The 24,136-nt window shown below is 39.5% G+C and overlaps 1 protein-coding gene across 1 annotated transcript in view; it reads right to left on the bottom strand.

Moving 5' to 3' along the window:
- Positions 1–6,585: 6,585 nt before the first annotated feature.
- The window catches only part of LOC129253271 (uncharacterized), a 31,950-nt gene continuing 14,399 nt past the window's right edge, over positions 6,586–24,136 (bottom strand). Inside the window, exons 2-3 of the mRNA XM_054891574.1 lie at positions 7,102–7,422; positions 6,586–6,989 (exon numbers count right to left, since the gene is read on the bottom strand). Of these exons, the coding sequence (XP_054747549.1) occupies positions 6,586–6,989; positions 7,102–7,228 (531 nt within the window). The 5' untranslated portion in view covers positions 7,229–7,422. The remainder of the gene's footprint in view (positions 6,990–7,101; positions 7,423–24,136) is intronic.

Raw genomic sequence — 24,136 nt, 5'->3', positions numbered from 1 at the left:
ATACCAAAACCCAAATTTTGTTAGCAATTAGCTAAATCTCAAAATTATTAAAACTTTCCAAAATTTGTTCACTCTAGTAACACCCAAGCCAAGGCGCATTCATTAAAGGTGGTGTCACTAGGCCGACAACAATGTTTTGTACGTTTTATTGTCAAAGCAAATTATTGGCAAAGTAGAAATCGAAGAATGAATTCGCCTTGTCTCACCCTAGGCTGACAGCCACATGGGCACGGCGAAAGAAAAAAATAACGAACCAGCTGACTTACCGATACCACCTTTAATAGATTTGCCTTCACCCAAGCCTACATCTGAGGCGAAATGTTTTTCAAAAATGAAAACATACTTTTTTTTTTAATTTTGGCAAAACATAAAGGAAACTTAAAAAAAGATAAAAAAAATTTTCAAAAAAATGTTTTAAAATGTATATTTTCTCCTAAAAAATAAAAAAAAACCTATTAGTACCTAAAACCAAAATTTTCAGCATTGAATAATACTCAAAATTATTACATTTTTTAAGCATTTTCCTTCTTTACTTCTTTTCATTTACAAACCCTATGATCAAGAAATATCGGGAAGGTGATGTTGATTGTTTTCTTCGATTGCCAAGGTGTAGTGCATCATGACTATCTTCCGATCCGATAGACAGTCTGGCCTGATATACAGTCTATAAAGAATTTTATTTATTCATTTTGAAGCGTTTGAGAGATGCTGTACGTCGCAAACGGCCGGAAGTGTGGGCAAACAATTCATGGATTTTGCATGATGATTAGGCGCCATCGCACCGAGCCCAAATTGTGCTGGATTATTTGACCAAACACCAAGTAAATCCCATTGCGCAAGCACCGTACTCACCTGAATGGCCCGTGCGACTTCTTTTTGCTTTCCAAGTTGAAATTGCCACTTCGTGGAAGAAGATTTCAGTCGATAGAGGAGATCAAAGAGAACGCGACGAAGGAGTTGAAAGCCATCCCTTCGCCGGCCTACCAGGGGTGCATGGAGTACTGGGTTAAACGTTGGCACATGTGTGTTGCTTTGCCTGAAATTTAACTCTGTTTTGTTTTATTTAAACATTCCCGGTACTTTGAGATCATGGGGTATAAACCAGTTTTTAGAAAAAATTTACGACAAAGTCCAGTATAGTACTTAGTTCACTTGTTGTAGAATCGCTCCCATGTCGAGTAAAATTGTGCTGGTATAAGGAATATTCCACTAATCACTCACCAGATCACCCACTCGCTACGTGTGAAAGAAATAAAAGACCAACATTTTTCATTTATATTGCGGAATTTTTTCACATCTATATTTCATGATTTATTCATTTTACTAACTTCTAGGCATTCTGCTGTTTTTGTTTTTTTAAGTGTTCATATTAAGTACAATTATTTATGTTTTTTTTTTGTGTACACGTATAAAATTCAGTACATCTTAGAGAAGTAAAGAAATTAAGAGTGTTGTCAGTGTCAGCGCCAAGGGGATTTCAAGGATGTCGTAAGTTGAATAAAATCAAAATACATTTGCATGTTTGTGTACGCACGCGTTGACATGTGCTTAAGTATGTATGTATGTGTAAATGTAAGCCATTTTGGTTGCATTGTTGACTGTTGCATGCACAGATATGTCTGCACACATACAGGCGTACGTATGTATGTACAGTTACAAATATAATTTCTATTCTATTAACGCATGATTTTATACTCTGCCATGTAAGTATAATTTCGAGCTGTTGTTACAGGATAATGTCAGTGCATACATATAAGTATAAGTGTATATGTATTTATGTATTCCCTTAAGTAAACATTGAGCACATTCAAGAATAATATTTGAATTTAAAAATGTGTTTTCTTTTTTTGGTTCTTATTTTCCTTCTCTTTCTCCTTGCGCTAAATGTGCTTGGCGTAGATTTTAGATTCGATGATAGTAATGATAAATGTATGCATGTATGGGTGTATGTATTTGGTTGTATGAGTTTAAATTCTTCAAGTTAATTTATACACATTTTATATGTACGTATATTTAGAACAACATTTTACTGCCATAAAAAGCCTCTTTTATTCCCACTGGTACTTTGCAAAAATGCTCTAGCGTTCGTCGGCGCTCGTCAAAATGTGCTGTATATCATAGTTACAAAAAGCAACGTGCATTCAGTGAAGGACTTGAGTCTACGTACCGCAGCATTTTTTCCTATTTCCCAGAAGGCATCCGATAGTTGAAGAAAACTTTTCATGTATGTAGTTCTTTCCGGAATTCATTCATACTTTATCACAAGAAAGTTAACAAAACAACAAATAATCAGTATGGCGAAGGTGTACTTATTGTTTTTTTTTTGTCAGGACTGCACTCAGACAACATTAAGTCCATTGTACTACATTCGAGTTTCCTTTTTAATTTTAAATTACCCGACCTCCCAAGAAATCTGCGTATATCTTGTGGTGCCAAGGAGCCAAGGTGGTCTTAACATATCAGTACCAAAAACCTCAAGCTTGATTCGACCGAAGGCTGGGCAGACGCACAGAAAGTGGTCTGCCGTCTCATCCTCCTCTCCACATAGAAAGTGTTGGACATTACAGGTAGCATCAGTTTTGTCCATCTGCAGCCTTTCTCAGTCTGACAAGTTCGCTTGTGGGTTAAAGTAACCAATTTTCTAACGGTGGCTTTGATGGCTGCAGAAGGGAGTGGCAGAACGGGCTCCGGGCCAAAGAAGTTGGCATCAGAACCCATCATAGCTAAAGAGTTAGAGGCCTCGTTACCCGCGAAACCCACGTTTCCGAACAAATATTTGCAGACACATATAGATCTGCCTCTTCACCTGTTTTCCACAACAAAGTTCATCGCTTCTTGAATAGCATACACCTCCGCTTGAAACACAGATGCGTACATTCCAAGAGCAAAGTGTAGTTTTGTTCCGCTGGATTCGACGTAGACACCAGATCCGAAACTGTGCTCGGTCCTGAAACCATCCGCGAAATTGCGAAAATAGTGTTTGCCGGGTTCATTTTCAAAGTTTGGCCACAACTGAGCCTCTGGCAACACCACACTGCATCTCTTTTCAGTTAAGATTTCTGATGACATGAAGTCAAGGGGCATGAAGAAGATTGTTGAATCAAAGTCCATGCTTTCTCTGTTGTCCAATGCCGGAGAGGAACCGTACCAGTTTTCATTGTGTTTTGGCCTGCAGATGATTTTCAAAGCCTCTCCTTGGATGAAAACATCAAGTGGTGGTAGACCAACTAGAGCATCTAATGCCAGGCCTGAAGTAGTCGGAAAAGCTCCGGTACAACAAATGGCCGCCGTGCGTTGCAGGCTCGACCCTAGGTGTCCTGACTCATCCAGATCACTGATGTATAGATGATAATAGATCTTCTCATAACTGTGTAGATCCATAGGATCTTGCTAGGAGAAAAAGCCCATATTTTCCCAAATACACCCTTATACTGCCAGACAGCTGTCAGTGCTTTGGATTTACTTTGGTTTACTATCGAGGATTACTACAAGATATTTTATTTCTTCGGATAGCTGGTTTGGGGCTCCTTTTAGCTTAGGCTAAAAGAGCACATCAGGCTTCCTCCTCTTTCTGGTAAAGAGGACAATACCAGTATTAGTAGGGTTTGCCGAAAGTCCATTCGCACAACACCAAGTGTCAAGCTTTCAAGTTTTCTGCTCTTTTCTGCACATATTCATGGCCGAACAAATAGGCAACGTCGTCCATATATGCTTGTGTGTAGACTCCAGCATCATTTAGTCGAATACCAAGCACATCACCTTGGAGGCAGCTTCTATTAACCACGGATGACACCAGCAGAACTTCCTCTGCTCACGCCGTGACGATTCCAACGAATCCAATCCACTTGCAAATTAACCACCCTTATAAATCACAGCTTGAAGGCGTCGTGTCATCGATCTAACTAGCTCTTCCTACGTTGTTTGATTCAATACCACCATTTACTCTTTCTTTACCGATTTTGCGTCAGTTACTATACTTCGTCGAACCTTCCTCTATAAAACCTCCCAAACTTGCTAAATCGCATTTAAATTCGGATTCTTCGACGGTGTGTGTTAATTGACTGGGTGCGTAATAGGTACTTGTATAAGAGCCATTCTTTGACATATGCTTGAGATAATTATCTTGTTGGAAAACTGCAAATGTTGTTCCAATATATTTTTATATTTATACCGATCCATAGTACATTCAATAAAGGTAATTTTGCCATCGCCAAATGTAGCAATAGCTCCCCAAATCATTACGCCACCCCCGCCGTGCTTGACGGTAGGTATCAAATTTTGCATTTCTATATCCGCATTTCTTCTCCTCTATATTTTAGCCTGGCCGTTACTTCCAAATATATTGAACTTCGATTCGTCAGTAAACAAAACTTTAGTCCAGAAATCGTTTCCCTTGCCAATATGTGCCCGTGCAAACTAAAGCCGAAGGCGGATTTTTCTGAAATCAGAAGCTTTTTATATGGTATCCTGCTGAAATATTCTCTATTATTAAGATGTTTCGACGAAATGTCAGACCAATATCCGAGCATTAGTTGTTGGATTTTGGTCGATTTCCTTTAAAATGGGTCTGACATCTCTTCCGGGCAGCTTCTTTGGGCGGCCGATTCGGTTTTTATTCTCATACGAATTCCTAGAAGTTATCATATGAATATATGTATGTAATGTCAACGACGATTTATCAACTGAAATTTTTGAATAACGATACTTTACAGCTACTTTTTCAATGTTTGATTTGCTTGAGTGAACCAAAGTAGATGGAAGTATGTGGACTTTTGTCATATAGGTCACCCAAGGGTAGATGGGCACATGAGCTATTACCTTTATAAAAGGAAACTGACCCTTTTCACGTGCTAAGTAGTGTACGATAAGGCTGCCTCCTGCCACCAATTCTCTTTCTTCTTGTCACCGAAGACGTCTTGAGCGCTGTCTTTACCAACAAAAACTAACAGATGGGCATCCAATGGCAGATAAGCAACTCATTTCTCAGATACTTGGCCTTCGCTGATGACATATCCTTGCTCGCATACAAGCCTTGTGACCTCAAATTGCTGACACAAGCCACGCAGTCGAAATTGAAACCAACCGGTCTCAAAGTCAACGTCGGAAAAACGAAAGCGCTACATCTCAATGACACCATACCAGAACCACTTGTGCACAATAGTTCGAAACCGTTGACAAATTCGGCTACTTTGGCTGCATGGTGACCGCGGCCGGCGGTTCTGAGGTGGATGTCGACTATAGAATTAGCAAAGCTAAATCATCTTTCGGCCTCCTCGCTCCATTGTGGCAAAACGATAGCATGAGCCTTCACACCAAGCTGCGCATCTTTAACTCGAACGCGAATATCACGGAGCTCCTGCAAACGTTCATAAATCGCTGCCTTCGTTGGAGTTTGCGAGTTTTCTGGCCACGGACGCCGAGTTGTTGGCGCAAACTAACAAGGTCGCCGTTGCATCAGAAATAAAAAAAAAAAGGAAATGTCAATAGATTGGCCACACGCTACGGAAAATGTCGACTGTGTCGCTAAACAAGCGCTACGCTGGAATCTATTCCAAAAAGCTGGTAGAATAATTGGGAGACGTACCACCTGGCGACTCAACAGAAGCTCAAATGAAGTCGCTTGGTTTATAGTGGAACAAACTAAAATCCGAACTCAAAACCGTGTTCGTTGGCGAAGAGGGGTGGTAGACAACCACTTCTTCATATTGAAGGATCGCAGTATATAAGTCGCGCAGAGTTTTGAAGGCGTCATCAATTAGCTCGAGAGGTAATACCTTTTTGGCAGTACCGCGGGCAGCGTGATAGATATTGGAGAGGTGTTTAGTACGTAGGTGTAGATGTGAAGCAACAAGTCGAGCATACTGCTATGCCGGTATAGCAGTACCTTTGAGAGTTTTCTCTTCACGGGCGTGATCCCAGCAAACAAAAGAAGAATTTTGTCGTACCGCTTTTTTGTGGTTTTCTTAATTTTTTTGTTATAAAGCAAGTTAAACAATTTATTTTTTTTGGAAATTTGGGCATAAATATTAATTTCGAAAAAGCTACATCAACAGTTTTTTTTCGATTATTGTATACCATCGGGGAAATAAGAAAAATTGCTGCGGTACGTAGACTTATGTTAAGTCCTTCACTGTGGATGTACGTGCATGCTGCCAAACTGAATGTATGCTTTTCTTGCTGCAACTCTCTTCCTCTAATACATACGCATATATGTATGTATGTATTTATGTATGTATGCAGTTAAGTATGTACTCTTAGTATATGCTTAGAAAAAATCTTTACAAAAATAATATACATAGATATTTTAAAAATGTTATTTGGCCCACTATGAAAGATGTCAGCATACTATAAGTATATATAGTATGTATGTACATATAAGTATAAAATCATATTCAGCCACCTTCCCCTGTGTCTGCACTGTTAAGTTCATATTTCCCCATTAAGCTTTCTCACACCACTTAAGCCCATTTTCTATATCGTATTAATAGCCTTTACTCTGTTTCCGCACTGCTCATTTTAGTTCTTCATTTTTGTCTTGTTCCCTCCCCTCCCCTCCCCAGTGTTCGCTCACTTCCCCTTCCGTTCTCAGTTCGTGTCACTGGTCATATGATTATCGATAATCAGTTGTATTACACGCAGACAATCACGCTGCCGTGCCCCTGTATTATCCACCAGCTGTTCAATAAATTGGCTGGACTCCATGCTGGTGCTGGGCGGTATGTCCTGCGTGCACGATATGTATTTGTTGAAAATGTCGGTGTTAATGGAACTTGCCGGATAGCTTTGATCGCGTTGCAACATCTTACTCAGCGACTGCGCGGAGCTCAACAATTTATCTTTGTTCTTTTGATAAGCATTGATTTCTTTCAGATTTGTATAATCAACACTAGAAATTTCAATAGTATGCGGCGGTCCAGCTCCCTTGGCGCCGGCTTTATTCAGACGCATTTGGTATTTGCGTTCCGACACGAAGTTTCCTAGCAGATAGCCTGCAAAAGAAGGGAAGGCAAAATTATGTATAAATTTATAATAAGATGCCGGAAGAGGTGATCAATAAAGAAACGCAGACACACACACACACACACGCATATTCATACTAACCCAATATGAGCGTCAGGAAGGCGATTGTGAGCACGAGACTGACGCAAGTGCGCTTGGTGACGTATTCGCGGAATTCGCGGGAGCTGTTGGCACGCACTGCGGTCTCATAGCTGAGCACTTGATGCATCGTTCGTGGCTGGTGGTGTGATATAATATTAATGTTGTTGTTGCTGTAATCTCTGTGTTGCTACTTCGTTTTTCAGTTGGATGTTTATGGTTGTTTTATATTAAATTTGCATCGAATTTAATTATGGAATCCATTTTGTCGCATGCTCTTTGTGGAACAGTTTCGTTGGAAGTTTTTAGTGTTGCGTCAGTGAACTGAAAATAAATAATTTTTTTTTTGTATTAAATTAAAAAAGAAACTACTGAATATTAAATTTATATATCTACTTATATAAGTAAATGCTAAGGGATAGTACAATCGTTTTTTTGTTTTTTTTTTTTACTAAAAATTCTTATACATTATACATACAAAAAATTCTTATTTTTTGCAGCGTTGTACAATTGCACCTCTTATATTAGGTGCGCTGTTTGTCAATAGATGCCGCCAGCAGTGTGTGCTAGTCGATTCTAACATAACCTTAACGTCATAAACCAAGCTTAGACTTATGGTAAGCAAACTGCTTCGACACATTAGTGATTTTGCTTTTGGTATCAAATAATTTTGGTTTTGTGAAAATGTCTGATTTTGTGCGAAATAATCGTCATTTGTGGGAAGTGCTGATTTTCCTCTTTCGTTCGAAAAAAACGGCGGCTGAAACGCATCGAGAGCTACGAAAAGTTTATGGAGATGCTGCTTTAATGGAAAAACATGCCGAGATTAGTTCCGTCGATTCAATCGCTTGACTACCGTCCCCGTGTAGGAAGGCCAAAAACCTTCGAAGACGCTGAATTGCAGGCATTGTTCAATGAGGATCCGTGTCACACGCAAGAAGAAGGGTTTTCTTCATCGCATTGTAACGGGTGATGAAAAATTTATGCATTACAGCAATCCAAAGAAAAGAAAGTCATGGGGACTGCCGTCGCCTCGGTCGAATATTCACGCTGCGAGGGTTATGTTATATATTTGGTACGGCCAAGTTGGTGTTATTTATTATGAATTGTTAAAACCAAGCGAAAACATTACTGAGGATCGGTGTCGACTTCAATTGATGCGATTGAGCCGAGCACTGCGCGAGAAGCGGCCGCAGTACGCGGAGAGGCATTAAAAAGTGATTCTACGGCATAACAACGCTCGGCCTCACGTTGCCAAACCCATTAAAATCTTCCTGGAAACACTGAAATGGGAAATCCTACCCCACCCGCCATATTCTCCAAATCTCCAGATATTGCGCCGTCCGATTATCACCTGTTCCGACCGTTGGCACATGGTGTAGCTGACCATCAGTTCCACTCGTATGAAGGCATCAAAAAATGGCTTGATCCGTGGTTAGCCTCAAAAGATGAACAGTTTTACCCCGAGGGTGTGCGAGATCTACTAGAAAGATGTTAAAAAGTAGTAGCCAGCGATGGGCAATACTTTCAATGATTCACTTGTAACCATTTTTTCAGAATAAAGTTGTATTTTCATCAAAAAACCAATGAGAACATAGTTGCACACCAATATATAAGTATAAAATAACTCTAATAAGCAGCTTTATTTTGATAAACATTTGTAAACAAGTTCGCGGAAGAGATAAAACGTGACTATCAATGCGGATTCCGACGTAATAGATTCAGCATAGATCACTATTTGCCAAATTTTTGAAACATTTTAATAGATACTTTACATCTTCTTCTTCTTAGTACTTTATTATATGTTTGCCCTTCCGTTGAAGTTGAAACCCAGCTTTTGCGCAATTTTTTTGGTGGACGACCTGGCCTGCGTCTTCCACATGGTATCAAATCTCTCGCTGATCTAATATTCCTATCGCTTCTAGCCCTTGTCGCGAATCCAAACTCAACGTCTTGTTCTGATGTACTTTACTTATTCTTTTTCCTTATTTTTTATTATAGGCTTTGCAAGTTTTTCTTTACCAAACAGTTAGCATACATACATATTCATAAATTAAAGTTTACATATATACATATATACATTGATACACAAATTCATTAAATTAGGGATATTACACATTATTGTTGTATATTCCTGTACAATATAATGCATAAATCTCGCATCATTCTTGTGATTGATTTTCTGCTGAGATATATATCCAACTTTCTGCCCATCGTTTTGGTGGTATTCCTGGTCGTCTTCTTCTTTCTGGTATCCCATCTCGAGCTATTTTAATCAACCGGGTCTTGTGCCACATGTTCGTTCCATGCTCGTCTTCTGGCAGGATTATCGAACTCGGCTGACTTTTCCATATTTTTTTTTGTAAAATAAATACACAATCCGTTGTGGACCTGTTTTGACGAAAGCCTTGCTGATCCAAGAGGATAAGGATGGAGTTGCGACAACAAAATCTTAGTGAAAAGCTTTTGAACTGAACTTTCCAGGGTTATACCGCGGTTATACCAGGGTTATACCGCGGTAAAGGTTATACCGTTTTTCTTTCGTTGAGGTATTTTTTCATTATTCAATGAAATGTTGAAGAGATGTGCAATCTCTTGATGAAGATATTCTCCACCATATTTAAGTATTTCATTTGCAATACCGTCAGGACCAGGAACTTTTCTATTCTTGAGCATGTTTATTGCAAATTGAAGTACTTTATGATATCGTTTATTCTAATTTCGGTCCGAATCACATCGTTTACAATGCAGTCTAAGCGTATTTTTCCAACGACTGTTCAGAGTACTTGCATTTTAGTTGTACCCAGCAGTTGGTAGAGTTGTACCCGCTATTTCGGTAGATGTCACTTTTGAAGCTGTAATTTTGTGATATTTGACAAAGTAGAAACTACGCCATTAATAAAAATGGAACGATTCACGCTTAAACAACGCATTGAATTTATTAAAATTGTCGGACTGCAATACAGAAATTGTTGAAAAAATTCGAGCTGTTGGGACAAGTTGGTGATGTGAAGAATAAAACCCGCGCAAGTCGCTCAGGTTTGCCCATCCTCGTCGTTCTTTGGTATGCGGCATTCCACAAACGTCATTACACCGTATAAAGTCCAGTAAACACAAGTACTCATTTTGAGTGATGAGGCCCATTTCCACCTCGATGGCTTCGTCAACAAGCAAAATTGTCGGATCAGGGCTCAGAAAATCCAAGAGTTAAACATCTCTATCCTCAACGTGTGACTGTTTGGTGCTGTTTATGGTCCAGCGTAGTCATTGGACCGATTGCGGTATCGAGGGATGATTAACGATTTTTTATGGCCATAATTGGATGGTATTGATCTGGACAACGTTTATTTTCAACAAGACAGCGCTACGTGCCACACAATCAACGAAACCATTGATCTTTTATCAAAATAACACCTCTTAATGGAAAACTCTTTATTTTTATATATACGCGATTTGCTTTCATTTCATATACTTATTCGACTATAATACTTCTCTTAAGCATCCCGTAACATGTGCAGCCAGCATAAATCTTTCTGGAAACTCTTTAATAATCTCGTGATCACTCGATATCTATACTCTTAGGGTGCGGCCAGAGTGAACGCTGAAAGCCGAGCCGAGATTGTCAGTGCGATAAAGATTGTCAGTGCGATAAAACTGGTTACATACAAGTCAATACAAATAAGCTTGTGTATAACACAGTGAGCGCCGACAAGAGCAGAGAGCAAAGCCGATGAGTGCGAGAAAACAGTTTCAAAGCGTTTTGCTCGCTTTTTTGGATTGTTGATGTTTACTTTTTAGAGTGCAGTTGTGTTTTTAACACACTTTTATTAGGTCGGGTTGTAAGTATGTATGTATGTATGTATGTATGTATGCATGTAACGAAATCTTTGAGCTTAATTTTCACTGGCTTCTAAAAATCTGATCGACTTGAAATTTTGCACACCTATCAAGGACCGATGACAATGCAATAATTTGATAAAAGTTTTCCATTATCCTTATTAGGATTGCCAGGATTAATATTTTCTTTTTTTACCTGTGGGCAAAAAGTAAGGTGAATTTGGTTGTAAAATGAAAAATCTTTATTTATTCTTGTAAATCAATTTCATCCCCTTCAAAATAATCCCCTCTCGATAAAATATACCTATGCCAACGATTTTTCCAATCCCCGAAACATGCCAAATAGTCCATTTCCGGTAATGGCCATCAGCACCTTCTTCGATTCAGCTTCTATCTCCTCAATTGACTCGAAACGCGATCCCCGGAGTGGCCTCTTGAGTTTTGGGAATAACTGGAACTCACACGGAGCCAAATCAGGCGAATACGGTGGTTGCGGAACGATATGCGTGGAATTTTTGGCGAAATGGTCCCGAAGAACGAGTGCAGTGTGAGACGGTGCATTATCAAGATGCAAAAACCAAGAGTTGTTGGCTCATAATTCTGGCCTTTTTAGATGAATTGCTTCACGTAAACGACGTATAACGCTTAAACAATATTCCTTATTAACAGTTTGGCCAGGTGGAAGGAATCCATAGTGCACCACACCACGAAAATCGAAAAAAAAACTGGCCAATGGAGTGGGGTAGCCGTTTCTCAGGCTCCCTCCACGAAATAAATATAATATAAATCATTATATAAATGATGAAATTCACCAAATTCATTCCTTTTTAGTGTAATTGGATGTTTTCCAAACTCTTTTGTGTTAATAATTTCATTAATCACACTAGGAGAAGCAAAATACTCTTCATCAGATGAATCCATTACCGTGTACAGCAATTTTATAAACACAAATGAACAACAAAATTAAATGACATAAGAGCAAAACACATGGAATAAACAAAATTTCAGCGCTGATTCTCGCATTTACTGTGTTATATACAAATTTTCTTCTCGCATGAAAATAAGCGTCAATAAGCTCGGCTCGGCTCGGCTCGGCATCAGCGTTCACTCTGGCCGCACCCTTAGACGTTTAAATTTCGTTACTTGCTCTATGATCGGTCTCTCTATTTCAAGTTTTCATCTAATTGGATCCTTGGAAGCTACCAAATATTTTGTTTTTCTCTAGAGACTTCAGTATTGAACAGTTTTATTGTTACAACAAATTTGTGTAATAGTCTTCGAAGGTTGGCATTACATATAATTGGTACGCTCACATTATTGAGTTTGTATCCGTCAAAAGATTTGACAGCCTTTATTATTGTATTTGGTCTATTACTGTATTCAAAAGCATTAAACTGAGCTAATCGCCTTGCCATACATATTCCACTTACGCATGTAACTTCTTCAAGGTATTTTCCATTTATTCTTATTTTTCGTTGGAATTCTTAATGACAGGGAGAACGTAGGTTCGAATCTTGAAATCTCTGTGAAACACCAAAATTAAGAAAACGCTATTTCTAATATCGGTCGCTACTCGGCAGGCAATGGCAAACCTCCGAGTGTATTTCTGCCATGAAAAAGCTCCTCATAAAAAATATCTGCCGTCCGAAGTCGGCTTGAAACTGTAGTGAATTTGTGGAACAACATCATGACGCACACCACAAAGAGGAGGAGGAGTTCTGCCAAATACCCAAAAAGGGTGTACGCGCAAATTATATTTATATATAAGCACGTAATTGTGTAAGCAAGTACAGATTGTGGTGGTAAGGTATTCAAAACACTTTGTCGCCTGATTCTGTCAAATGCCTTTCTAAGTCAACAAATTATTGGGGTGGGGAATAAATTCATAGTCTTTCTATATTTTATTTTATTTAACAAGAATTTGTTGGCTTTTAAGCAAATGGTAAATTCCATTCGATAGAACTCTTTCTGCTCTCCAAAACTATGTTAATTGTATTTTTGATTTATTTAATTTTTTATTAATTTTAGGCTTAGAAATGGAATACCCAGGAGGCAAAAATCAGCATTTTCGGAATCTGCTCTTCTTTGCTTTTCATCGAGGTCGAAAAACTGCCGAAGCAGGAGATCTACATTGGCCAGCTACACGGTGAGAATGAGAAAAGACCTGACCGACATAGTCAATGGTACACTCGGTACACAAACGGGGTTTAAATATTTTAGTGTAGCATATTTATATACTGAAGATGATGATTGCGTGGCCCACCACAGGAATATCAATCCAAATGAGAACAAAAGAAAAAAAAATTGTAAAGCATATAAAATCTGAAAACTAAAAATAGTGCAATGAAATGAAGTAGAACTTTACTAAACTCGCAGAGCAGTATGAGATACCTAATAGCATTCGACGCCTGTCTGCACTTTTATTACAAATTCAGCTAAAATTAAGCGAACGAGCTTTGGGAATACGAAAGGAATTCCAACTTGCAGCGTGAAAACATACAAAGCAGTAGAACATAATTTGCATTCCACATTTCCTTTCGACTTTCTTTTTTTCTTTTTACTACTTTCTGCAGAATATTTTTCATTGTACTTTCCATCAGCGAAGGGCGCGCACAAAACTATAAAAATGAGCTGAGAGGCATAAAATTGTTGCATAATCTTCAAAACAGTAACCTTGCCAACGACTGGAGAAATTATAAAGACGCGGCAGTCGGACCCTAAGCATTTAACAGCCTTATTCAGCTCCAGAGCTTTAACCACTTCTGCTGTTGAATAGAGAAGTGTGGAAATATGGTATGTACGTATGGGTATAAATACTAGGGTGGTTCACAAAAAGTCTAAGTACTGAATTTTAATACGACACTGATTGAATATGGGCATTTTTTAATGACTTTGTGGGACATGCAAAAGGAATTTTTATATAATCTTTTAAAATAGCTTTTAGTAGCAATAAATATAATATTAATAAAAAAAACTTTTTTTTACTAAAAATTCATAGTTTGACCACTTCGTTCGCCTATTGAGTAAAAGGAATTTAGAGTTACTTTATATCAACTTGGCAAAAATACACTGAAAATACTGTTTTCCATACAAAATACGCCCCAGTGTTAACGGGTTTTGTGGCACCATAAAACTCACTAGTTTGCAAAATTTTTAATGAATCAAATGGACTTGCGAAAAACAGAATTTTTAGGGTATTTTTGGATTGCTTATCGACATAATCTTCTTGTTATTAGAAATTTATTGCCCTTAGCGAAAATAATTAGCGTGTTTCCTTGGGTTATCGAGCTTCGTATTCCAATCAATTCCCATGGGAATTCTCCGGAAAATTTTTATGCGTACACCTTTTTGGATGTTTGGACGAGCTCCTCCTCCTATTTTTGGTGTGGGTCTTGATGTTGTTTCACAGGGACCTACAGTTTCAAGCCGATTCCGAACGGCAGATATTTTTTTGCATGGCAGAAATACACTCGGAGGTTTGCCATTGCCTGCCGAGGGGTGACCGCATTGGAAAAATCTTTTTCTTCATTTAGGTTTTTCAACGAGATTCGAACCTACATTCTCTCCGAATTCCGAATGGTAGTCACGCACAAACCCATTCTGAATAGATAAATAAATAAACTTTTATATTGACTAATACAGTAAAAATGCGATAGATTTTATTCAATTGAAAATTGTTTAGTACACTGCGTACTTTATCTACATTTAGGAATTTTTTCTTGATATGAAGTCAAAAAAGTCCATGAAATGGATTTTCATTTTTCAAAACAATTTGAAAAAACCTTTTTTTTTTTTAAAAAAAAAACATTCATCTACTTTTCATTGGGAATAATTTTTCGTGAACACTGGTGATTTCAATCAATTTCACAAAACAAAAACCAAATCTTGTTTCTCTTTCTATATACAGAATAAGTCTAAACTGTGAACGTCAAAAAGAAGTATGCGCCGCATAAGGATAAGTTTTGACTATTTATTTTCTAACTTGAATTATATTTCCTTTATAAAAATATACCATAGTTTATACTACAAAGAACCATACAAAGCAAAGATTCGCTCTTTGTAATATATAAAATTTGTATAAATGCGGCAAACTTTCATCATCCGGCAATCATTACTCAGAATTTTTAGAAAAACTTTGGGTATGTAATTTTATACAGTGGTTAAAAATCGCATTGACAATTTTTTCTGCTGACGGTCCTACTCCACATTTTTTTATATTTCGTTCCATATATAAAAAATTGCAGTAGGCGTTAAATGAAGAAAATGCCCAAGACCGCGACCAAAAAAACTCTCAAAAATCAAAGTGATGTTCTACCTACTTCAAACTGTCTCTGTACTAGACAAAAATGCATTGATGTAAGAAACTCTGATTAAAAAGTTTGAACATTTGCTGAATTTTTATAAATTTTATACAAAGTTGTAAACTTTGCTTTCCATGGGTTTTGATGTATTAGGAATTATGTTTTTATAAAAAACTATTAAAATTACAGAACAAATAAATAAATAGTCAAAACTTATCAAAATGAGATTTACAAGTCTTTCTGACGTTGACTGAGTATGCACTTGCAAATTTTCAGTACTTCAACTTTTTATGGGTCACCCTAACGTTCACTTTAGTTGTACATCCATTCTAAGCTATGCAGAGTCATTCAGACATTGTAAGAATGATTGAGTGAGCAGTGTGGGAGCAGCAACTGGCTGCTGTTCGACTTCACCCATCATTCAACCTCACTTGCCTGCATTTGAATGCCCGCCTTGCGAATGCTTTTGTTTCCTTTAATAGTTTTACAATTTCCACTCACAAGCAGTACACGTTTTGCCGGGAAGTTGATTGAATAAAATACTTAGTAGCATTGTGGAAGTAGAAAAAGAACGAAAGTGCGTTTAGTTAAGTGAGTTATAAAAAGTTTTACTTACACCCATAGTTACTTATTTGCCCACTTAAGGCAGAGCGAGTATTAAATTAGAGAACTTTCAAAAGCATACTTTATGTGCTACGATTGTCACTTGAATGGCGTCACACTTTTCATGGGTCACTGTCAAGTGAGCTGCCAATACCCAACTAAACACACACGAGTAGGATTAGAGCAGGGGGTGTATTTATATAGGGCATCCTTATAAGGGCTAGTCGAAATGGAATAAAGCAGGCTGCTTGTGAGATGCTATGAAATGTTTTTCGAGGTCATTTATCGATTTCGGTTTATTGTTATGGATCTGTAATTTCGTACGTGTCAACAGTAAAAAGTATCGCGGAGTAAAATCGAACGATATTAGTGGCCAATTCAGGTTACCTTCATGAGATATGACCATAAACTCAAATTTTTCATAATAAAGTTTCATCACTGCTACTCATATGAAAAAAATTTAAATTTGAAAAATGCGCGCCAAGAAACACTGATAGATTGGTAACTCCTAAAAATCTGGCTAAAAAGACCTTTGTGCTCAAGGCCCTGGAAAGTAAAAGGGTAGATTGCCAAGAAGGACAGGAGAGAAGTAACATAAGGAAAAAAAATGCTGCTCGATTGCGTGATTTGTCATAGTTATTTGGCGATTTGTCAGCTGAATAATAAAAACCAAATTTGGCCATTGAGCCATCCTTATTGCCAGTCCCTATAGGTTTGTTTTTTTTTGAATTGGCGCGAGGTTTTGTTGCCAACTGCTATTGGCAAATAAATAGGATTTCACCTGCCAAGATTTTCGATCAATAATTGAATTTAGGACAGCACAAAACAGGTGCCGGAACATGCTTTAGTGAGCGCGGGCCAAATAATCTGATTTAATCGGTGAGTGTAACATTTTGTGGTTTGATAAGCGTGCTTTCGTGTAAGATTTAAGCTATTTTTTGTTTAACCCTCTGCAACTGACATGGTATATAACAGACACCAAATATTACAAAACACTATTTTGCTCCGTTCTTATATAAGCAGATACTCTCGAATTGTTCGTAGCTTCTTATTACGTTCTCATGAGTACGTTAGCGTATAAAAGGCAGTTGAAGTGAGCATACGCGTCGGTGTGAGTGAAAAAGTGTCTACAAGTCCACCACATCAGTATTGACGTAGGTGTCTGAGAAACAATCACCTCAGTATTTTTGTTATATTTTCGTAGTGTCTCTTGAATAACGTATCAGTGAAATTGTTTTGATTTGATGGAGCGTTAAATACAAATCAGAGGATACACTCTTCCAAGAGAACATCATCTGGAACTTTTAAAAGCCGTGATGAGCAGATACAACAGTGGTTGGAGGAAGAAACCGAGCATGAGTTCAGCGATTTTGATGACGAAAGCACTGACCCCAATTTTCAGCCAGAAACTGAACTTTTAGAAAACGATGAAGTTTCAAATGATGAAGCAGATGAAGAACTTACTGTTTCAAGTAAAGTCAGGTCCATCGCTGAACAACAACGTACTTACAATCAAGAAATGGATGGTGACACAAAAAAACCAGTTATGATAGCAGATTACAACCATACCAAAGGAGGAGTAGACGAAGGAGGATACGGTACACTAGACAGGGCTAGTATACTCGGCCGGCAGCCCTTGGTCGGGAAAAACCCGAGACATTCCGGTAACGTAGAACCGGCTGCCATGGGAATGTAAAGCTGGGTCCATTGGGAGTAGAATTCCTCACTAAGGTCTTCAACCTGTCTATGGTCACTCTCATCATTCCTGATAAGTGGAAATTAGGGAGAGTGGTCCCAATACTGAAGCCTGGGAAACCCGCCAACCAAGGGGAGTATTATCGTCTGATAACTCTCCTTTCCCCAGTAGTGAAGACGCTTGAAGCCCTTCTACTCCCACTCCTCACAGAACACCTGACTCCAGCGCCACACCAGCATGGTTTCCGTAGAGTGCACAGCACCACCACGGCACTCACCGTCATAAACACCCAGGTAAACCGTGGTCTAAACCAAAACCGCCTCTGCGAGAAGACTGTCCTAGTAGCGTTGGACCTACAAAAGGCTTTCGATACAGTCAGCCACGCCACGCTACTACATAGATGACATTTTACAGTCGACACTCCCGCCAGGGCTGAAGAGGTGGACCGCGAACTACCTAAGTAGTCGTCACTCGTCGGTGATATTTCGAGACCAAACTTCTAAACAGAGAAAAATAAAGCAAGGAGTACCGCAGGGTGGTGTCCTTTTACCCTTGCTTTTTAATTTCTTTATTTCGAAACTCTCCCAGCCACCAGAGGGAGTCTCACTGGTCTCATACGCCGACGACTGCACGATAATGGCGTCGGGCAATGACATTGATGGCCTATGCTCCAAAGTAAACGACTACCTCACCCGCCTTTCTCGCTTCTTCACTGCGAGAAACTTACAACTTTCTCCCACTAAATCCACGGACAAAGGAGGTCAAGCTGCCACTTCAGGTGCACGTCGATGATACTCCAATACCGACGGTAAATAACCCCAAGATTTTGGGAGTCACCTTTGACAGTTGCTCTCCTTCTCAGCGCACAGAACTGCTATTGCAACGAGAGTACAGAATCGCAACAAGGTTCTCAAGTCGCTCGCCGGCAGCACTTGGGGCAAAGACAAAGAAATGTTGCTGTCGACTTTCAAATCAATAGGCCGACCGGTTCTCAACTATGCCGCGCCTGTCTGGTCGCCTGGAACCAGTGATATGCAGTGGACAAAGCTCCAGACCTGCCAAAATACTTCCATTAGGACCGCGACAGGATGTCTCCTGATGTCCCTAATTCAACACCTGCTTGACGAGGCTCATATGCTCCCTGTTAAGGAGCACAACAAAATGCTCGGCAAGCAGTTTCTGCTAGGGTGTCACCGTAGGCCTCATCCATGCAGACACCTGCTCGAGCCTGAGCCATGTCCAGGATCAGACAGTGTACAGACGGCCATTAACGACATTCATCGGGAGACCCTTACCACCTTCTTAAGCTCTCGACCTCCGAATGCCGTTATCGGAGTCCAACCACCACCTATTGCAGACGAAGAGCTTCAGCTTTCCCCGAGAGTCCCGCGTAACCTTGGCACAATTACGTTCTGGATACTGTAGCAGGTTAAACTCCAACCTATCCAGAATCGACCCCGACATACTAAACATATGTCCAGCATGTGAAGGCACCCCGCACGACACTAACCACATTTTCACATGCCCCATCAAACCCACTCATCTAACACCTCTCTCCCTCTGGACCCAACGAAACAGCTAGTTTCCTGGGCCTACCGTTAGATGAGCTAGACGAAGACGACCGGTAATTACACTACACTGACAGGGCGAAGATACTGCTATAACAACAACAACAGGAGTCGACGAAGTTGACACAAAATATTCGATATTTTCAAGCAGCCGTAAAACTCGTCGTTAGCCTATGGCAGTTTTCCGAAGACTAATAGATATGTTTGGTATTATTTAATAGCTTTGTTTTGAATCAAATGTGTTCAGACAGTGCTGATAAAATGAGAAGAAAAACTTTTTTACTCAATCTTTCAGGAGAATTGGCGTTAGATCACATGGAATTTCGGGTGTATAATGAAAGATTACCAAGAGAACTAAAAATGACGATAAACAGGGTACTCGGTAAAGATCTTCCCCCTCCCCCACCAACCATTCGATCTAACTCATAGATTGGAAGAAAACTTTGCACTGTTGGTCCGCCAAAAATAAAAAGAGTAACTATCATAGATTTTGTTGCTGCAATTGCTTAAAGCCATTTTGCCTCCAATGCTCTAAGCCACTTAGTGAGACCTGCCAACAAAATTTGTAACTTTTTATTGCACGATTCATATGATCTCTTTTTACTAGATTGATAAGTTTAAGCTTAACATACAATAGAATGCAAAAAGTGTGTTTAATGAATGAATGGAATATTGTTTTTTTTTAAATACATAACTTTTGGAGGACGAATTTTTAAGTAATGTTCAACATGAAATAATTTCTAACTTAACCACTGAATTTATCTTTTTTCTTAATATATTGTTGGCATTTATTCGTTGACGGACGCCCCGTTGAATTCGTTGAAAGCTTTTGCTACCTCGCCTGCATCATCACGCCAGATGGTGGTGAAGATGAAGATATCAACTGCAAACTAACAAAGCAAGGGCGGCGTTCGGCGAATGAATACAGTTTGGGGGAGTTCGAAAATCTCCAGGCGCACTGAACTACGAATATTCGACTCACGCGTGAAGTCAGTATTGTTGTATGGAAGTGAAACATGGCTGATCTCCAGCAGCATCACACAGAGGCTACAACCTTTCGTCAACAAATGCCTCCGCATCATCTGCAGAATATTCTGGCCAAACACCATCAGTAACCACGCACTGTGGAGATTAACGAATGAGGAACTCATTCTTAGGCAAATCAAACGCAGAGAGTAGCGATGAGAAGGTCACACATTAAAAAAACCACCAGATAGCGTCACCAGATTGCCGCTGGACTGGAACCCGAAAGGGAGCAAAGGTCACGGTCGGCCAAAAACACTTAGAGAAGGTCGATGTTGCGCGAACTAACAGATGCCGACATCTCATGGGACGGTGCAAAACCAACAGTCCAGAACCATGCACAATGGAAGAGTCTTGTCGAGGCTCTATGCTCCCGGGAGGAGTGAACAAGGAAAAAGAAAAAGCTATTTTTAAGACCTGCACGGATTTTCTACAATTTTATTTGCGCGAAACCTATTCTTGGCTTTCCGACTTGTGTGTTTAGCATCATTACCCTGCTGGTAGACCCATTTTATTGGCATTTTCTCTCTGAAATTCGGCAGTATAACATTCTGCATTATTTCCACATAAATATTGGTGCCCACTATACCATCAATTTTGTGAGTGGTGCCGCACCATTATATGAGAAACATCTCCATACCATTATTTTTGAGCCCCCATGTTTAATGATTAATGGTATGGCGGCACACAAAACTATGTTAGACTCGGTAGTCCATAAAATAAAACGCCGCCTGCCATTTGCCCAGCTAGCATGTTTTCTTGCAAATTCCAAACGTGTTTCCTTATGTTTTGGAGTCACGAGTATTTTTTGCGTAAGCAGTGAGCTGCTAATCCGGCTTCTCATAGTATTCTACGTGCAGTGATATCAGAAGCATTTAGTCCACCTACCAAGCGCGGCTTGAAGCGAGTGACTACAAAAAAGCAGGATAAAGTGATCGTCCAACTTTTTAAAAGAGAAAAAGTGGAATAGATGTGAGTATCAACACCATCGAACGTCGACTGAAGGAGGCGAACATATCCTACCGTCCCACATCATCAAAGTCACTGCTCTCAGAAAAACACATAGAAAAACTTTTTTCTGACACAGACTGTAGGCACTTTAATCGCGTTACTCTTTGGATCGGATTGTCACAGAGATGAACAACCAGGAATTTAGTTATTTGGGTCTTAATACTGAAGCCGTATTGCAGACTTTTTTCGCTGACTTCTTTATCGAGTCCTTCCAGGTCATTAATTTTGCCAGCGTATATTGTTATGTTGTCGGCAAATCGTATATTACTTATTATTTTGCCGTTGAATTTTATTTCTAAGTTGACTGATGCCAAAGCTTCTTAAAATAGGTATTTCGAGCATAAATTGAAGAGCATTTGTGAAAAAACACATCCTTCGGGAACTCCTCTTTTGATTGAAATATCACTCGTCACATCATTTTGTAGTCTCACGCTCGCAGTTTGGTTCCAATGCGAGTTGGAAAATCACCTCAATTTTTTTTCATCTATGTCCACTTGCCTTAAAATGTCAAATATTTAGTTTTGTGAGCGGTACCTTATCAAAAACCTTTTCATAGTCAATGAACAATATAAAAATATCTCTCTGAACGGCTTCACTCTTTTGTTTGAAGGCTGAATAAAGATTCGCGCGTTACCATAGCTTGTTTGAACCCAAACTGTGTACGACCCAGTGATTGTTTACGTTTTGTAAATAAATTTTCGCATTTGTTAGCTCTGGATTTTTTTAGGCAACTGTCGTGTTAAGGAGAAATAACTATTTAAAAAATAAAATTGGAGGGAAAAAATTAGTTTAACATTTATCTTCTGAAGGAAGATTTGTCGTTTAAGCCGACTCCGAACTGCGGAGGAGCTTTCTCATAGCAGAAATACACTCAGAGGTTTGCCATTGCCTGACGAGGGGCGACCGCTTTTAGAAAAAACTTTTTTCTTCATTTTGGTATTTCACCGACATTCGAACCTACGTTCTCTCTCTGAAATCCGAATGGTAGTTACGCACCAACCCATTTGGCTACGGCGGCCGTTTTCAGGCTTAACTGATGGCAATAATGAAAACCGTGACACTGGTTCAGTGTGATGCGATACTTGGAGATGATATCTACTTTTTTACGGATAGCCAGGCGGCGATAAAATCTCTCCCAAAACAGTCGACAACCTATAAGGTAGCCGTGAAATGCCGCGCATCTCTTAATGAGATAGCTGAGTCATTTCATCTAAAGGTAACATGGATTCCTGGCCATTATGAAATTGAGGGGAATTGCAGAGCCGATGAACTAGCGAATCTCGGCACCTAATTGCCCGATGAGTACATAGACGATGCTATACATAGGTATACCCTTGCAAACATGTAAGCTACGTATCCGGCAAGAAATTGTTAGAGTAGCGAATGAATTACGCCATCTTTAATGAAGCCACTTGCAAAACCGCCCGACTGCTGTGGACAACTCTCAATGCTACGCGCACGGAACTTAAGCTGAGAAGAGATAAGCACAGTCTTTGCACACTGAGTTCAGTTATTACGGGGCACTGCCCAATCGGTAGGCACGCCCAGAGAATGGGTATGCAAACACATGACTTTTGCAGAAAAGGTCTAGACGAGGGCGAGGAACAAACGGTCCCGCACCTTTTGTGTCACTGTCCTGCTGTATCCAGCGGTAGACTCGCCATTTTAAGAAGATAATTCTTTAATGAATTGGAAGATCTCGGCAAATTCAGAATTAAGGATCGTACAAAATTGCTGAAAAGTACGCATTGGTTTTAGGAGGGATAAGCGCTAGTTCCCCACGCGGCATCACATGTCCCATGAGCTGGAGTGGGTCCCACAGTGGACAACCGCTTCAACCTAACCTTACCTAACCTATGTGGTGCTACAACTGTGTATGGGTTTTGGCCGAGTCCAAAATGGCGCGCCAGCTGTTTCTGTCCTGCGCTCGTTGGTGCCAATTGAGCAAAGACAGGTCCTGCAACACTAGGTCTTTCCAACGGAGATGTGGTCTTCCTCTTCCACGCCTTCCTTTTTGGTGTACCTTGTCGTAAACTCGCCACGCTGGAGCGTCTTCTTTGACATGGCCAAGCCAGCGTAGCCGCTATATTTTTACAGGCTTAACTATGCTCATGTCCCTATAAAGCTCATACAACTCGCTGTTCCTCCAACTTCGCTAAAGATCTTACGTAAAATTTTTCTCTCGAAGACTCCCAAAACTTTTTCATTCACTGTTGACATCAGCCATGCTTCTGCGCCATATAAATGGTTTTCCAATAAGAGGTGTTGCTTTGATATTAAATGAAAAATGCTATTTTTCAATATAAATTATCGGATGTTTATTTCATTAGAAAGAAATTAATAGTGGAAAATAAATCAGGCAAATAACCACCACGACCACGCTTGCAGGATAATATCCTTTTTATGAAATTTTCCATAACCGAATTGCAAAGTGGCTGCTCTATGTCCTCGATAGACTCACGAATTCCATCTTTGAAGTCTTGAATCGACCCTGAGCTGTTGGTGTAGACATTCTCTTTCACGTGGCCCCAAAGAAAAAAGTCACAAGGTGTTAAATCACAAGATCTCGGTGGGTAATTGTGATCACCTCTTCGAGAGATAACACGGTCCGGAAACTTTTCCCGTAAAAGATCAATGGTTTCGTTGCTTGTGTGGCACGTAGCGTCGTCTTGTTGAAAATAAATGTTGCCCAGATCAATACCATCCAATTCCGACCATAAAAAATCGTTAACCATCTCTTGATGGCGCAATCCATTCACCTTTAACACCTTTTATTGGAAAACCTTTTATTAGGACGGGAACGATGAGCGTTTTGTAGAGTGCCAGCTTAGTCGTTCCTGCCGTATATATGCATATATATTTGGCGTTTCGGAAGATACATTTTAAATTCATGTTTTTTTTTTTGTTTTTTGCCCAAATTTCTTTTTATAAATTTTTTTCTTTTCTAATTGTATAAATTTATGATTCTTTCAGGTTTTCGAATGAAACATGACCTCCAC

The sequence above is a fragment of the Anastrepha obliqua genome, chromosome 1 (genome assembly GCF_027943255.1).
Source record: "Anastrepha obliqua isolate idAnaObli1 chromosome 1, idAnaObli1_1.0, whole genome shotgun sequence".
In the NCBI taxonomy this organism is placed as follows: Eukaryota; Metazoa; Arthropoda; class Insecta; order Diptera; family Tephritidae; genus Anastrepha; species Anastrepha obliqua.
Note: the sequence above shows the minus strand (reverse complement) of the source record. Positions and strands in the feature narration are given on the sequence as shown.